This window comes from Entelurus aequoreus, linkage group LG13 (genome assembly GCF_033978785.1).
Source record: "Entelurus aequoreus isolate RoL-2023_Sb linkage group LG13, RoL_Eaeq_v1.1, whole genome shotgun sequence".
Taxonomy (NCBI): domain Eukaryota; kingdom Metazoa; phylum Chordata; class Actinopteri; order Syngnathiformes; family Syngnathidae; genus Entelurus; species Entelurus aequoreus.
Window position 1 is genome coordinate 38,371,234 of NC_084743.1, and position 18,382 is coordinate 38,389,615.

At 38.2% G+C, this 18,382-nt stretch overlaps 2 protein-coding genes across 2 annotated transcripts in view; one reads left to right on the top strand and one right to left on the bottom strand.

Annotated features, from left to right (window-relative positions):
• The window catches only part of stk17b (serine/threonine kinase 17b (apoptosis-inducing)), a 79,336-nt gene extending 76,062 nt beyond the window's left edge, over nucleotides 1-3,274 (top strand). The window contains exon 7 of the mRNA XM_062067826.1: nucleotides 1,510-3,274. Within this exon, the coding sequence (XP_061923810.1) occupies nucleotides 1,510-1,735 (226 nt within the window). The 3' untranslated portion in view covers nucleotides 1,736-3,274. The remainder of the gene's footprint in view (nucleotides 1-1,509) is intronic.
• Nucleotides 3,275-9,357: 6,083 nt separating this feature from the next.
• On the bottom strand, nucleotides 9,358-15,883 carry lg13h2orf69 (linkage group 13 C2orf69 homolog). The gene is made up of 2 exons (XM_062067192.1): nucleotides 15,696-15,883; nucleotides 9,358-9,835 (listed from the first exon to the last, which is right to left on the bottom strand). Exons 1-2 carry the CDS (start codon nucleotides 15,881-15,883, stop codon nucleotides 9,358-9,360), a joined length of 666 nt encoding a protein of 221 aa, XP_061923176.1.
• Between the last annotated feature and the right edge of the window lie 2,499 nt (nucleotides 15,884-18,382).

The window sequence follows — 18,382 nt, forward strand, 5'->3', positions numbered from 1 at the left end:
CTGGAACAGATTTTCTTCCAGGATACTGTACGCATTCATCTTTCTGTCAATTGCAACTATTTGACCTTTCCCTGCAGCTAAAAGACACCCCCATAGCATGATACTGCCACCACCATGGTTGACTGTTGGGATTATATTGGGCAGGTGATGAGCAGTTCCTGGTTTTCTCCTTACTTATTCTTAACCAAGGCCAACAAGTTTGGTCTTGGTCTCAGCAGACCAGAGAATTTTATTTCTAATAGTCTGGGAGTCCTATTTGTATTTTTTTGGCAAACTCTATGCGGGCTTTCATATGTGTTGCACAAAGGAGAGGCTCCCGTCGGGCCATTCTGCCATAAAGCCCCAACTGGTAGAGGGCTGCAGTGATACGTGACTCCCAACTGCATCTCTGGAGCTCAGTCACAAGTGATATTTGGCTTCTTCTTTATCTCTCTTACTAAGGCTCTTCTCCCACGATTGCTCAGTTTAGTTGGACGGCCAGCTCTAGGAACAGTTGTGGCCGTCCCAAACCTCTTCCATTTAAGGATTATGGAAGCCACTGTGCTCTTAGGTACCTTGAGTTCTGCAGAAATTATTTTGTAACCTTGGCCAGATCTGTGCCTTGCCACAATTCTGTCTCTGAGTTCCTTGGGCAGTTCCTTCTACCTCATGATTCTCATTTGCTCTGACATACACTGTGAGCTGTAAGGTCTTAGAAATGTGTGTGCCTTTCCTCATCAAGTGCAATCAGTTTAATTAAACATAGCTGGACTCCAATGAAGCAACATAACCGTCTCAAGGAGGATCAGAAAACATGGACAGCATGTGAGTTAAATATGAGTGCCTCAGCAAAGGGTTTGAATACTTATGACCATGTGATATTTGTTTTTCTTTTTAAAACATTTCCAAAAATGTCTACATTTCAGTTTTTTTCTGTCAAGATGGGGTGATGAGTGTTTAATAAGAAATACAATTAACTTTTTTTTATTTTAGCAAATGGCTGCAATGAAACAAAGAGTGAACATTTTAAAGGGGTCTGAATAATTTCCACACCTACCTTGTTGGAGGGTTTTAGATTTTTTTTTCATTGGGCTTTATAGGCAAAATAGATGAATATTAATTACCTGCAATGTTAGCTGGTTCTTGCTAGCAGGTTTTTTTTTGTTTTTTTTTACTGTTTAGAGAACACAGACAAGAGAAAGACATGTGTTCTTGTCTCACATACAAAAAAGGTGCAGTTCCCCTTTAGGAGCACAGTTAATGGGATCACCACACATAAACCGATCTCAAACACTCAGATAAACAAATATGAGCATGTTTATTGAGTGTTAAAGTGTAGTTTGGTAAGATTTTCAGATTTTGCACTGAGTTTCATTCACACGCGTGTGAATGAGCGTGCGTACCCTTTTTTTTATTTTATAGTGTTTTGTTAGAATAGTAGTACTGTATATAGTAAATGTTTTACTTTGTATACTTTATATGTTTTGTAAGGATGGTACTAGGTAGTAAACATACTTTTGTGTACTACAGAGATCGACCAAGTGCTTCAGAGTGTATCGGTCATCCTTGGCTTTGGCAGCAGCAGCCTTGCACAAGTCCTGAACCCACCGGCACCCGCGGCGTGCGTGAGAGGAGTCTTGGCGCTAAGTGGGCGGCCCCTGAGGACCCCGAGGACAAGGAGAACTTCCTGGAGTCGCCGCGTGCTAAAAGATTCCGCGTGGACGAGGAGGGGCTTCTTGGAGACGCTGACTTATGAGAAAGTTTTTAATGTATTTTAAGTGTATTTATACCATATGACAAAATTACCAGCAGCAAAGATAATCACATTATTGATCAGCCAACCTGACAATTGATTACTATTGATGCTAGTCAGTAAAAATGACTATTGATTCGTTTTTGTATCTGCTTCTTTATATTTGATGTGCAATGAGGGAAACGCTGCTTAGCTTGAATCTTTTCTATTTGTACTTCTTACTCTTATTATATCTAAACTTCAACCGTGCCACATGAAAAACACAACGTACACAGTGTAATGCAAGGTTTGGAGCATTTAGCTCAGGGTTTTAAGAAAATAATTTTAAAGTTTCCGCTCTAAGATGGTTACGCATATAAAAGCCTTTATTTTCTCAGGTGATAAATTACTATCAATATGTTAATTGTGTATTATTAATGCACCTGCAGAAATGAAACCGGATTTAGCACTTCTGACTCTAGGAATATTGCAATGATGACGTTTGTACTTTGATGAACAGCTTTTCATTCCTATACTGTCGTTAAGTATTTATATTTATGTGCTGGACTCTGACTTGATATGATTTGTTGTTATCCATGCATGGATTGTTGGAAGCGATCATACTTTTCTGGTGGTGCTGGGAAGTCAAAGTGTGCGACCCCCAAAAGGACAAGCGGTAGAAAATGGATGGATGGATGGAAAATACGAACAAATTAGCAATCAGTGTAAATAAATTGCTTTGGTCAGATCAAATTATGTAATGACAGTTCAAATACTTGTACTTTATGCAGTACTATACATACTTATATATAGACAGAATCAGAATCTGATCTGATTCTGATTCTGATGATTGGAAGGTTCTAGAAGGAAGCAGATGCTGCTGATGTTAGGATGTGTTGATGAGCACGTAGAAAAGAGAGCAGGTAAACAGCTGCATGCCGTTGCTATGGTGAGACATTCAAGACACCAAAATGAGTTCCATTGTTTCAATTTGATTTATTGTTCCAAAGTCTGTGTTGTACTGTATTGTCATATTTTACTTGGAATATTGCGGAGAATGTGTGAAAAAAGATGCTTGTGTCTTTTAAACCTCATGGTCACGTTTGACCAGCGACACAGAAAGTTGTTCCAACAAGAAGTTGTTCCTGTAGACAGCGACATAAAGAAGATGGATTTGTTCCACAGCAGTTCTTAATTGTTACATTTTTGTTTGCTATTTTGTTGTAACTTCTTCCCTCTTCAGCTTTTATGATTGACAGATGTTTGACACCGAGCGACCATAAGCACAAGCCAATGTTCCAGAAATACTTTGTATGAGCAATCGGACTGTAAGAAAACAACTTCATCATGACCAAGCACATGCTATTTACACAAGTGCAAAACGCTCATTAAAGATTTGTAAGTAATAAAAGTCCTTTGTTGTTTGATTCCACACATTTGATGGTTTTATTTTCAAACAAACTTTTGGGGACATTTTGTCACACTGCTGATGAAATAACTAAATTTTTAATAAGCATGCGACCCCGAAAGGGACAAGCGGTAGAAAATGGATGGATGGATGGAAAATACGAACAAATTAGCATTAAGTGTAAATAAATTGCTTTGGTCAGATCAAATTATGTAATGACAGTTCAAATACTTGTACTTTATGCAGTACTATACATACTTATATATAGATATGAAATAACTTCATTAATGCATATTTATATATGTATATATATTTATATTTACATATATATATATGTATATATATATATATATATATATATATATATATATATATATATATATATATATATATATATACAAAACCAGTGAAGTTGGCATGTTGTGTAATTTGTAAATAAAGACAGAATACAATGATTTGCAAATCCTTTTCAACTTATATTCAATTGAATAAACTGCAAGGACAAGATATTTAATGTTCTGAGAAACTTGTTTTTTTTGTGCAAATAATTATTAACTTAGAATTTAATGGCAGCAACGTATTGCAAAAAAGTTGGCGCCTTTCCTTTGAACAACATTCAGTAAATGTTTGGGAACTGAGGAGACCAGTTTTTAAAGCTTTTCAGGTGGAATTATTTCCCATTCTCGCTTAATTTACAACTTAAGTTGTTCAACAGTCCCGGGTCTCCGTTGTGGTATTTTACGCTTCAAATTTTCAATGGGAGACAGATCTGGGGCCGTACTTATCAAGCTTCTCAGAATTACTCCTAAGAAGTCTGCTAAGAGTTGACTTAAGAGTAAATAAATTCTTCGCTGAAAGCTGCACTTAAAAGTTAGTTATCAAGCGTCTTACTCACACTTTCAGCGAAGCCACGTTGATGTTACACGTGGCTTGGCATTGTCTTGCTGAAATAAGCAGGGGCGTCCATGGTAACGTTGCTTGGATGGCAACATATGTTGCTCCAAAACCTGTATGTACCTTTCAGCATTAATGGCGCCCTCACAGATGTGTAAGTTACCCATGTCTTGGGCACTAATACACCCCCATACCATCACAGATGCTGGCTTTTCAACTTTGCGCCTATAACAATCTGGATGGTTCTTTTCCTCTTTGGTCCTGAGGACACGACGTCCACAGTTTCCAAAAACAATTTGAAATGTGGACTTGTCAGACCACAGAACACTTTTCCACTTTGTATCAGTCCATCTTAGATGAGCTCAGGCCCAGCGAAGCCGACTGCGTTTCTGGGTGTTGTTGATAAACGGTTTTCGCCTTGCATAGGAGAGTTTTAACTTGCACTTACAGATGTAGAGACCAACTGTAGTTACTGACAGTGGGTTTCTGAAGTGTTCCTGAGCCCATGTAGAGATATCCTTTACACACTGATGTCGCTTGTTGATGCAGTACAGCCTGAGGGATCGAAGGTCACGGGCTTAGCTGCTTACGTGCAGTGATTTCTCCAGATTCTCTGAACCCTTTGATGATATTACGGACCGTAGATGGTAAAATCCCTAAATTCCTTGCAATAGCTGGTTGAGAAAAGTTTTTCTTAAACTGTTCAACAATTTGCTCACGCATTTGTTGACAATTGTTTGTGAATGACTGAGCATTTCATGGAATCTACTTTTATACCCAATCATGGCACCCACCTGTTCCCAATTTGCCTGTTCACCTGTGGGATGTTCCAAATAAGTGTTTGATGAGCATTCCTCAACTTTGTCAGTATTTATTGCCACCTTTCCCAACTTCTTTGTCACGTGTTGCTGGCATCAAATTCTAAAGTTAATGATTTGCAAAAAAAAAAAGTTTATCAGTTTGAACATCAAATATGTTGTCTTTGTAGCATATTCAACTGAATATGGGTTGAAAATGATTTGCAAATCATTGTATTCCGTTTATATTTACATCTAACACAATTGCCCAACTCATATGAAAACGGGGTTTGTATTTCGTGCACTATCCGTGCTTAGTGTGGTGACTTTATCTGTCAAATTCCACTGCTGTATAACTTCAGTGAAGTGCCCCGCGCATATTTCAGCATAATGCCGCTCCTGTTTTCATTATAGACAGAGCATGTGAATGCAGCACCCACTTTTCATCAATATAATGCACTGTAACTCCGAGGTAATTATGGTTACCGCTTGATGTCCGAGCAACTACAGCTGCACGTTGTAAAGTTGTCACTTTTACAGTCCTCTCCTTTTCATACAACTTGTGTATTCTTCGTGCGATGGTGCGTCTTGATGTTTTGTTTTCTTCCGCATTCTCTTTCCTTTTCCGCAGGAACCAGCAATAGGCGTTAACAAAATAAAAGCATGTAAACAACATACGCAAATGCGCGATAAAATAATTGTCGGCGTTAATAGATTGATGGGTTAACTCGAAATTAACGCATTAACTTGCCCACCCCTAATACATATATATATATATATATATATATATATATATATATATATATATATATATATATATATATATATATATATATATATATATATACACAGTATATCAAATAAAACAAATGGCTTATCGATAAGCCATTTTTTATTTATTCATTTATTACAACGCCAAAATAGGCCTAACAACGCCAGTTATAATTCTGTAGCACTTTGAGATTTGCAATCAAATGTAAAGTAGATTACAAATAAATCTATTATATAAATAAATTATATATATATATATATATATATATATATATATATATATATATATATATATATATATATATATATATATATATATATATATATATATGTCCTTACGTAACATCACTAGAATGATTGACAATTAGGAGGACCAATAGTCAACATATATATATATATATATATATATATATATATATATATGTCCTTACGTAACATCACTAGAATGATTGACAATTAGGAGGACCAATAGTCAACATGATCCACCCAGAAATAAAAACAAATGGCTTATCGAACAATTCTTAAAATATTTATTTATATGTATCATTATTCTCCTACTCACCTTTCCAGTAGAGGCCTCTCCCCTCTCACTTTCTGTGCTCCTCCGCCCTGACTCCTACAGGTCAATAGGGGTTGTGGAGTGATTATTATTATTATCTACTGATGATAGTCATACGTGAATGAGCTCAGCTCCTGTTCTCCTCCATGTGTAAAGTGAGAAACACAGCTGATGCTCCAGAAGGAATAACCCCAAAGATAACAAATGGTAAAAAAGAGTGCATATTTAACTTTATAAATAACCAGGACCTTCATGATGCATTTCAGGCTAACTATCTATTTAAGTAGCAGCATTGTTTTAGAGCGGGAATGTAACTTTTGCCTGCAAAACAACAAATGAACAACGTGCACAGAGGTTGTATAGTGTGCTAGACAGGTTTTTATTTGTCAAACACAGACCTGGTGTAAGGTGGAGCTAATACATTTTATTACAAGCAGTGATGAATACTTACTTTCATGAAAGTTTCTTATGTCCATTTTGCCTCCGTTCACGTTCTTGTTCTGCAGCGCTGTGTGCTTCAAAGCTGCACACCCGCAGGACCGCAAGCAAGGTCGCAGAGAAAATGTGGACTGGATTTTGAGTGATGTGGGCATTTTCTATATGAACAAGTGGAATGGATTGGATATCGACGCACTAAAGGGGCTGTATACCTTACGCTATAAAGTGAGGGGAAACTGAGTGAATAATGACAGGTTATATGATTATTTATTTAAACTCATATTCGGGCCACTTTATAATGAATATGTCGGCATGTATTTGTAAAAAAAAGAAAAGAAAAGAAAATATAACACTAAATTATTTAGGGGGGCTTAAGAATATTTTAGGCCTAACAACGGCAATGCTCCCAACCTTGTGGGAACAGTTTGGAGCGGGCCCCTTCCTCTTCCAACATGACTGTGTACCAGTGCACAAAGCAAGATCCATAAAGACATGGATAACAGAGTCTGGTGTGGAGTCCTGACCTGAACTCGATAGTCTCCGTTATAATTCATCTCAAAAGTGTTCTGAGGGCCAGGCCTTTTCGACCAACATCAGGACCTTACCAATGTGCTTTTGGAAGACTGGTCGAAAATTCCTATATACCGTATTTTCGAACTATAAGTCACATTTTTTTTCATAGTTTGGACTGACTTATACTCAGGAGCGACTTATGTGTGAAATTATTAACACATTACCGTAAAATATCAAATAATATTATTTAGCTCATTCACGTAAGAGACTAGACGTATGAGATTTCGTGGGATTTAGCGATTAGGAGTGACAGATTGTTTGGTAAACGTATAGCATGTTCTATATGTTAGTTATTTGAATGACTCTTACCATAATATGTTACGTTAACATACCAGGCACGTTCTCAGTTGGTTATTTATGCCTCATATAACGTACACTTATTCAGCCTGTTGTTCACTATTCTTCATTTATTTTAAATTGCCTTTCAAATGTCTATTCTTGGTGTTGGCTTTTATCAAATAAATTTCCCCCAAAAATGCGACTTATACTCCAGTGCGACTTATATATGTTTTGTTCCTTCTTTATTATGCATTTTCGGCCGGTGCGACTTATACTCCGGAGCGACTTATAGTCCGAAAAATACGGTACACACTCCGCGACCTTGTGGACAGCCTTCCCAGAAGAGTTGAAGCTGTAATAGCTGCAAAAGGTGGACCGACATCATATTAAACACTATGGCTTAGGAATGGGATGGCACTTCAAGTTCATATGTGAGTCAAGGCAGGTGGCCAAATACTTTTGGCAATATAGTGTATTTTGCTCCAAAACCTGTATGTACCTTTCAGCATTAATGGTGCCTTCACAGATGTGTAAGTTACCCATGCCTTGGGCACTAATACACCCCCATACCATCACAGATGCTGACTTTTGAACTTTGCGCCTATAACAATCCGGATGATTCTTTTCCTCTTTGTTCCGGAGGACACAACGTCCACAGTTTCAAAAACAATTTGAAATGTGGACTCCCCGGACCACAGATTACTTTTCCACTTTGCATTCGTTGTACTTGTGCAATGACAAGACCTACCTACCTACCTTACATCAGTCCATCTTAGATGAGCTCGGGCCCAGCAAAGCCGGCGGTGTTTCTGGGTGTTGTTGATAAATGGCTTTGCATAGTAGAGTTTTAACTTGCACTTACAGATGTAGTGACGAACTGTAGTTACTGACAGTGGTTTTAGGAAGTGTTCCTGAGCCCATGTGGTGATATCCTTTACACACTGATGTTGTTTTTTGATGCAGTACCTCCTGAGGCATCGAAGGTCAAGGGCATTCATTGTTGGTTTTCAGCCTTGCTACTTACGTGTAGGGATTTTTCCAAATTCGCTGAACCTTTTGATATGACCGTAGATGGTGAAATCCCTAAATTCCTTGCAATAGTTTCGTTGTACTTGTGCAATGACAATAAAGTCATATCATATCCTATCCTATCCAATAGCTGGTTGAGAAATGTTGTTCTTAAACAATTTGCTCATGCATTTGTTCACAAAGTGGTGACCCTCGCTCTATCCTTGTTTGTGAATGACTGAGCATTTCATGGAAGAATACCCAATCATGGCACCCACCTGTTCCCAATGAGCCTGTTCACCTGTGGGATGTTCCAAATAAGTGTTTGATGAACATTCCTCAACTTTCTCAGTCTTTTTTGTCACTTGTGCCAGCTTTTTTGAAACATGTTGCAGGCATCAAATTCCAAATGAGCAAATATTTGCAAAATATTAAGTTTTCCAGTTCGAACGTTAAGTATCTTGTCTTTGCAGTGTATTCAATTGAATATAGATTTAAAAGGGTTTGCAAATCAGTGTATTAGGTTTTTATTTACACAAGGTGTCAACTTAACTGGTTTTGTATATATATGAAAAAGTACAAATACGTGTTAATGTTGTACAATGTAATATATATATATATATATATATATATATATATATATATATATATATATATATATATATATATATATATATATATATATATATATATTTATAATAAATGCTTATGAAAGCAAAAGTACAAATAGGTGGACTTCATGTCGTACATTGTAATTTTTATATTGTACGAGTTTTGCAAAAAGAAGAGTGTAGTAAAAAAAAGAATTAAAAGAGTAAGATTCAATGATACTTTGTAGATTCTTTAGATGACGAGCTTTGAGCAGACATGTAATATGAATATACATGTTTTTTCAGCACATGCAACTTTACTTAATTAGTCAGAAATCCTGGATGACCCTGAAGTGATTTTCAAGCGAAGGTGGTTCATCTTCAAAGTGGATTTTGTGGAACGGACTCGCTCCAAACTCTTCTAGGGTCTTGATGAAGCTTCTGTGCTCACGACCGACCCAAGCCCGCATGGGGTCACGCACCTCGTACGGGGTAACATGTACGTGGATGCCAATTTTGCTGTTGGCCAGCTGGCGTAGCACCTGCTTGTCCGTCACCCAGGTTTCACTTCCTCCTGGGTGTCCACCGTCCAGCCAGAACATGTCCGAGATGCTTTGGACAAAGTCCCGCATCTGCCGGTCTGCCCGTGCGCCGCCCAACTCACACAGCATCTGGTTTAGGACCACGCAGCCTTTGCTGAAACCTACTACGGTCAAAGAAAACCCTGCTGGGATGCTTGCAGTGTCTCCTTGTGGATGGAAGCCATTCGGCAGGCCGGCTCGTGCCATAGCGTGGCTCAGCAGCGCCCTGCAAGCCAGATCAGACTCAAAATCAACTTTCAGTTGAACAAGTTCCACAAGAAAGAAGTCAGAGATTTTGTACAGTGGTGTCCTTTGGCCTCACAGTCAGGAGGGAGAGGATTGGAATCTTTAACACGGAGCTCAACACTAGGAACGCTTATTTTATCAACCTCTGTCAGCTAACCAGTCCTGGTGTATAAAGTCAGCTGGGGTAGACTCCCGCTCACCTGAGATGCAATGGAAATTGAACCAATGTTCGCCAAATAAATGCTAACATATATCAAAAGTCAAGAAATCTACCATAATGATGAAATAAAATAAAAAAATAGACCTATTGCGCTGCATTAAAGGCCTACTGAAATGAATTTTTTTTATTTAAACGGGAATAGCAGATCCATTTTATGTGTCATACTTGATCATTTCGCGATATTGCCATATTTTTGCTGAAAGGATTTAGTAGAGAAAATTGACGATAAAGATCGCAACTTTTGCTCGCTGGTAAAAAAAGCCTTGCCTGTAGCGTGACGTCACAGGAGCTAGTATTCCTCACAATTCCCCATTGTTTACAATGGAGCGAGAGAGATTCGGACCGAGAAAGTGACGATTACCCCATTAATTTGAGCGAGGATGAAAGATTCGTAGATGAGGAACGTTACAGTGAAGGACTTGAGAGGCAGTGATGGACGTATCTTTTTTCGCTCTGACCGTAACTTAGGTACAAGCTGGCTCATTGGATTCCACACTGTCTCCTTTTTCTATTGTAGATCGCAGATTTGTATTTTAAACCACCTCAGATATCCTCTTGAAAATGAGAGTCGAGAACGCGAAATGGACATTCACAGTGACTGAACATGTAAATACACGATTAATAATATTCAGCTTTGCGAAGCTAAAAAAAATAGAAGCTAACCTAGCAATGTAGCCAACGTGATAGCATCAGTCTCAAATGCAGATAGAAACTAAATAAAAAAACCCTGACTGGATGGATAGACAGAAGATCAAAAATACTATTAAACCATGAACATGTAAATACACGATTAATAATATTCAGCTTTTCGAAGCTAAAAAAAAATAGAAGCTAACCTAGCTACGTAGCCAACGTGATAGCATAGCAGTCTCAAATGCAGATAGAAACTAAATAAAAAAAAACCCTGACTGGATGGATAGACAGAAGATCAAAAATACTATTAAACCATGTACATGTACATGTAACTACACGGTTAAAAATTCTCAGCCTGGTAAGGCTTAACTATGCTGTTGCTAACGACGCTAAGGCTAATTTAGCAACTTAGCAACCGGACCTCACAGAACTATGTACTCTCTCATTTTTCTATTGTGGATCACGGATTTGTATTTTAAACCACCTCGGATACTATATCCTCTTGAAAATGAGAGTCGAGCACGCGAAATGGACATTTAAAGTGACTTTTATCTCCAAGACAATACATCGGTGACACACTTAGCTACTGAGCTAACGTGATAGCATCGTTCTCAAATGAAGATAGAAACAAAATAAATAAACCCCTGACTGGAAGGATAGACAGAAGACCAACAATACTATTAAACCATGTACATGTAACTACACGGTTAAAAATTCTCAGCCTGGTAAGGCTTAAAAATGCTGTTGCTAACGACGCTAAGGCTAATTTAGCAACTTAGCAACCGGACCTCACAGAACTATGATAAAACATTAGCGCTCCACCTACGCCAGCCAGCCCTCATCTTCCCATCAACAGCCGTGCTCACCTGCATTCCAGCGATCAACGGCGCGACGAAGGACTTCATCCGTGGGTTTGGCGGGAAGCATCGGCTAGGCGTAGTAAGTAGTCCTTGTTGTGTTGCTGTAAGTATTGTACTTAGCCGCTAAGACACCGATCGATCCCACCTACAACGTTCTTCTTTGCAGCCTCCATTGTTCATTAAACAAATTGCAAAAGATTCACCAACACAGATGTCCAGAATACTGTGGAATTTTGTCAAAGAAAACAAGAGGCTTTTCTATCGGGTCCGATGGGGTCCAACCACTTCCGTTGCTTTTGTGACGTCACGCGCATAAATCATATCCAAAGGAGTTTTTCAACCGGAAGTGTGGCGGGAATTTTAAAATTGCACTTCATAAGTTAACCCGGCCGTATTGGCATGTGTTGCAATGTTAAGATTTCATCCTTGATATATAAACTTATCAGACTGCGTGGTTGGTAGTAGTGGGTTTCAGTAGGCCTTTAAAATGTTTTTTTTTTAATTTGCACAATAATCCTGTATTGTTTTGTTTTTTTGACTTCGACAACATTCCTGTATTAACAGTAAATAGCCACAAATAAATTTTTCAGAATAAAAGGTCATTTACGGTTATTTACCTCATTGGAAAGTTTATAGTTTGCAAAGTATTCACAACACTTTTAATAATTGGCGGCCCGAAAATGACATCACACCGACCTCAAATTCGGTTATAAACTTGGGAGAGACGTTCACATTTTTGCGGCACATTCCTGAAAACACTAACGCCTTGTCATATAGATGATCTTTGACTAACATTTCTTAAAAAACAGCTGACTGCTCCTGTTGTATAAATGACCTTGGACCAGAGTAAACGTATTGTTTGTGTTTACACATTTGTGTTTGTGTTTACACATTTGGTGAAGTAAAACTTGTAAGGTATGACAGATCCTTCATTGACATTTAAACCTCCTGAGAGTCAGGGTCCTCTACAGTGGACACTTAATTGTGTTTTGTATAACTCGAGCCTCCCCCGTGACCCAGGGAGGGACAAGCTGTAGAATATGGATGGATGGATAACTATAACTCTGACAACTTTTAACTCACGTCCACTGTAGGGGATGCTAGTTCTCAGAATATACACAGTAAATATGATTGTGATGGGAGAATTCCTTAACTTTCTGGAAATGTGACCCCAACAACTATTACAACTACTACAGTATATTAGTATGCTAGAGTACTACTAGTAGTATGCTTGTGTAGTACTAGTACTATTGTTGTATAATACTAGTAGTATATTAGTAGAATACTTGTCTAGTGCTAGTGTAGTACTAGTAGTATGCTAGTAAAGTACTTGTACTATACTAGTCTAGTACTAATAGTCTACTCATGTAATGCTAATAGTATACAGTGTTTCCCCCAGAAAATGTGTTAGTTAAGGTGGTGTCTCTCCAGGCAGACGGACCGGGGAAGGTGGTGGGTGGGTGTAAGGATTGGTGTAACTTGGCCTGTCACCATCACGTCTCCACCTCGTTGTTTTACGCTCCATTTGCTGAATAGTGATATACGATATATAGCTCGATATTTATTCCGTAAAGTATAAACAAAACAGTCCTAGTTACCTGCGATACTAAGTATGTCATTATTATGACTTAGTAAGTCACTATTTTGACTTAGTAATTTACGAAGTCAAAATAGTGACTTACTAAGTCAAAATGACTTACTAAGTCAAATTGACTTACTGTAAGTAAGCGTTTGCAATAAGCGTTTGAAAAAGAGTTAAAAGTGGGGCCACATGCTGACATATGTTCAACTCATCATGCTTAATTTATTACAGCATTTGGGAAGCCTGTAGTTGATTTTTATTATGTAAATGTTATATTTTTATCAACATGTGATAGCAGTCATTCAAAACTAGGCTGCTACATTACTAATGATTAATGTAACTAGCTGAAAAAAATAGAACAATAGCAATAGGAGAGACTATTCATCCCTGAACACCATAGAGTTCATGCATGATGTTATGATGCAGTTACATTATTATATAAACTATCAGAGACAGCTTTAGGAAACTCTTAATTTAACATATTGTTGTTTTTTTGCTGCTTCAACACAGCTCAATAACAGTAAAAGGTACAGTGAAATAACTTTGTTGTTAACTGTAGGTCAATAATGCTTGTCTTTCCCTCAGACAGACAGGGCTTTGCTGTCCATAACACACATATACACGCACACACCGCACAGTGAGTTAACGTTATAGCTAATTAGCCTTCATCTCAAGGACTGCGAGCGAGCTGAGCTGCCGCTTATGTTTCTAGAACGTCAACGGGCTCATAGTGATGTTACTAGTAGTTGACTGGGAGGTGTTTATTATAATTTGGGGAGAGTCCGCTGCCTTATGCTTACCTGCTAAACACCTATCTGCTCACCCCACCGCAGGAGCACTGATTCCATGCGCTCTGAATACGCACTGCTGATTGTGTGCTCTGAATATGCACTACTGATTGGCTGTTACATGCGCTCTGAATACGCACTGCTGATTGGGTGTTACCGCTCTGCGTGTAACCAATCAGATGGTTCTGTGGATGGGACAATGCTGGGGGCTGCAGAGACGTACTGTCAGAGGCAGAGGCAGAACTAAGCGGTGCAGCTTGTTACGACTTTAGTTTAGGCGGTGGCTCTTTGTTGTTAAGGCGGCCGCCTTAAGAACAAAACGCTGCGGGAAACCCTGGTATAGTACAAGGATTATGCTGTTATGGTATAAGTAGCATGCTAGTATAGTACTAGTAGTATGCTAGTGTAGTATTGATAGCATGCTACTGTAGTAAACGTATTATGCTAGTATAGTACTTGTAGTATGCTAGTGTAGTACTAATAGTATATTAATTATTAAAGTTTTGAAGTACATTGAAATATGTCCAACTTACCTTCATTATAGCTATGTGCACATGGACACATTTAATCGGATTAAAAGCCTAACCGGAATAAAAATGCTTCATGTAAACATGCTATTCAGAATATTCTGACCCCATAACACGTTCGGATCAAAATGTCATTCCGATCGAGACGGGTGGTGGTCAATGCCCATAGTCTTTCGGATTGTAGCACATGAAAACACATCTTCCGAAATTTGGGTTAGAATTATCCTTACTGCGCATGTTTTTGATGTCGGCTTTACTTTGGTGGTGGAGCTGTGACTAAATTAAATGGTATCGGAATGAAGCAATTGTCTTGCTGCTGTCTCCCACATTCCACATGTACAGACGTAGCGTTATATACTGTTGAGTTTGTTGCTTTAAAACGAGACTAGCAAAAACAAAAGTTTGGTATGGAGTGTCATGTGTCGATGTAACAATGCAAGGGTTGGAACTGGGGGTTAAATCACCAAAAATGATTCTTGGGCGCGGCACAGCTGCTGCTCACTGCTTCCCCTCACCTCCCAGGGGGTGAACAAGGGGATGGGTCGAATTCAGAGGACAAATTTTGCCACACATAGTGTGTGTGTGTGACAATCATTGGTCCTTTATCTTTAACTTAACAATAAAAGATCCAGTTGTCGTCTCAGCCAGCGAGTTGTTTTATTCACGACACTATTTACTCCAAGTGCTAAATGCTAGCCTCAAACACACACACACAATGTTGAAACTTGAAGACGCACCGCAACCCGTACCTAATCACAACATAAAAAGCACAAAACAGCTCCATTAAAAAAAAAGAGGTAAAACAAAAGTAGTGAACAGAAGGAAAAAATTATAAATAAATACAGTGATAACGCCGAACAAGCAGAAATGCACAAAACCTTGTTTGTTTACAGTGGAAAGCTAATGCTTCTTCAGCATTTGCAGTGAGCAAACTCGTCCAAAAGATGGCGTCATAGCAGAAATAATAACACCTTTTTGTTATGTTAGGTTCTGCGCATGTCAAAGTAAAGTATTCCGATTTAAGGTGAGATGCATGAAAATACACATCATAATCAGATAATTTTTTTCAGGGTCCATATACACATTAACATTCTCATCTGAATGATGATCCGATTAAATAAATGTTGTTTCATGTACACATGGATACTTTGTCAAAAACAAGTTATCACTAAAATGTGAAAGAAGACTAACAACCTGAGGTGGTGAAGAGCTCCAGCGTTGTGTGAGTACGGTTCGTGTTGTGGTGCTCCAAACAAGTTACTCTCCACAAAGTTGTGGTAGGAGCTGAACTTGTGTAAGTACATGCGTGACGCTCGTACCACCCAAATGTGGTCCTGAGGGAAACGAGCACCCAGCATCATCGCCACCTGCTCCAGACTCCAGGACAGCCACTGGACCCCCTCTGGCTGCAGGACCATCTCATCTTGAAAGTTCTGAACAACAGAAAAAAAAACACTTTTTTACACAACATTACAATTCACTTCAATTTACTGCTTTGATTCACCAATAAATTAATTTTAATCCTGAAACTGTTATCCCACAAAACCCAAACACCATAAAAGCATGATCTTCATTGGATCACCACCACACCCATACAACTAATCTGGAATACAACACACGAGCGCCATGGAGTACAAACATTCAAATGTTATTATGTCAGACCCACTCGACATCCATTGCTTTCGGTCTCCCCTAGAGGGGGGGGGGGGGGTTACCCACATATGCGGTCCTCTCCAAGGTTTCTCATAGTCATTCACATTGACGTCCCACTGGGGTGAGTTTTCCTTGCCCGTATGTGGGCTCTGTACCGAGGATGTCGTTGTGGCTTGTACAGCCCTTTGAGACACTTGTGATTTAGAGCTATATAAATAAACATTGATTGATTGATTGATTGATTGATTGAAATGTGGTTTGCTCATGTATGCAGTACTCCCGCCACCCCACAGGGGGCAATAGGAGGCATATGTGTCACAATGAAACAGCAGTGGGGTGAGCGGAAGAAGACTACTAATTCAACCCTGAAAAAAATCTAAATAAATTGCAAAAATCAGACTTCTTCTTACGACTGACAACAAAGTATGAATGTTCTGCCCCGATCAAGTGCTCGACTCATTGTTTCCTGTCGGACCTTTTAAGCAACGGACACAGATGACAGAACGGTACCGATACTTTTCAAAGGCAGTATAGTACCGATTTCAATCAATTAATAACGCGGCACTTTATTAGTACCGGTATACTGAACAACCCTAATATTTATATATATATATAGTTACAACTAACCTGAATACCAACTAACCTTGAATACAACTACCCTTTAAAAAAAAGACATTATTAAAGGATTCAAGGAACTTTATTGTCATAGCAGCACACATGAGACAGCATAAAATGTTGTGCCCGAGGTCCCAGATTTAGTTTAGTGGGTACCACAATAACAATAGTATGTATGTATTGTGCAGAAATATGGGGGAATAACTACAAAAGTACATTACATTCACTAATCGTGTTACAAAAAAGGCCATTTAAGATAATATACAATGCTGGGTATTGAGAATATAGAAACCATTTATTTATCGAATGCAGCGGTAGAAAATGGATGGATGGGATGGATTTATTGAATCAAAAATATTGAAATTCAATGATTTGGTGAATTTGCAAACAGCCAAAATGATGCACAAAGCAAACTACAACCTGTTACCCAAGAATTTACAACAACTCTTCTCAACGAAAGAAGAGAAAAATAACCTTAGAGAAAAATGTAACCTAAAACCTTTGTATGCACGCACGACACTAAAGACTTTTAGCATATCAGTATGTGAAATTCAATTATGGAATGGATTAAGTAAAGAAGTGAAACATCTGATACAGTTTAAGGTTGTCCATCGCTATATTTTACTAACCCTAAACTTTCCAAAATATATGCCAATATTGCAGATACATGTAATCGCTGTCAATCGACTCCTGCAAACATGCCACACATGTTCTGGTCCTGTCCCTGTCTGAAAGCCTACTGGATTAATATTTTTAAACATCTTGCAGATGCACTAAATTTTAAGATGACTCCTTGTGCAGAATTGGCTATGTTTGGAATTCCACCAAACTATCAAAAAATTAAGCAGACTTTTAGGGATAGTATCGCCTTTGCATCATTAATAGCTCGTAGAAAGATTTGATTGGAGTGGAAATCACAGTTTGCCCCCAAGGCCTCCCTATGGCTTAAGGACCTCATGTTTTTCTTAGATTTATAGAACATTTAATATAATGTGAGGGGTACACCAAAACAATTTGACTTGACCTGGGGCTGTATAATTAGTTACATAGCTAAATTAAAGACACTATAGAATAAATGTGACACTAACTGTTGACAATGAACATTTCCACTTACCTGAACTATTTTTTTTTTGTTCTTCTTTGTATTCAGTGACACTTCTCTGTATGTTTGTTTGTGTTTTGTTTTTTATTGTAACTATTTTTCCGATTTTTTTTTTTTTTGGGGGGGGGGGACACAAAAAAAGTGTCTTTTTTCTCAGTACCTGTATTATGATTTCCCTATCAAATTAATAAATAAATATTATTTAAAAAAAATAAGTGAAACAATGTACTAACATGATCCACTTTAAAGGCCTACTGAAATTATTTGTATTTATTTAAACGGGGATAGCAGATCTATTCTATGTGTCATACTTGATCATTTGGCGATATTGCCATATTTTTGCTGAAAGGATTTAGTATAAAACAACGACGATAAAGATCGCAACTTTTGGTATCTGATAAAAAAAGGCTTGCCCCTACCGGAAGTAGCGTGACGTAGTCAATTGGACATATCCACAAAGTTCCCTATTGTTTACAATGATGGCCGCCAGAAGTGAGAGTGACGATTTCCCCATTAATTTGAGCGAGGATGAAAGATTTGTGGATGA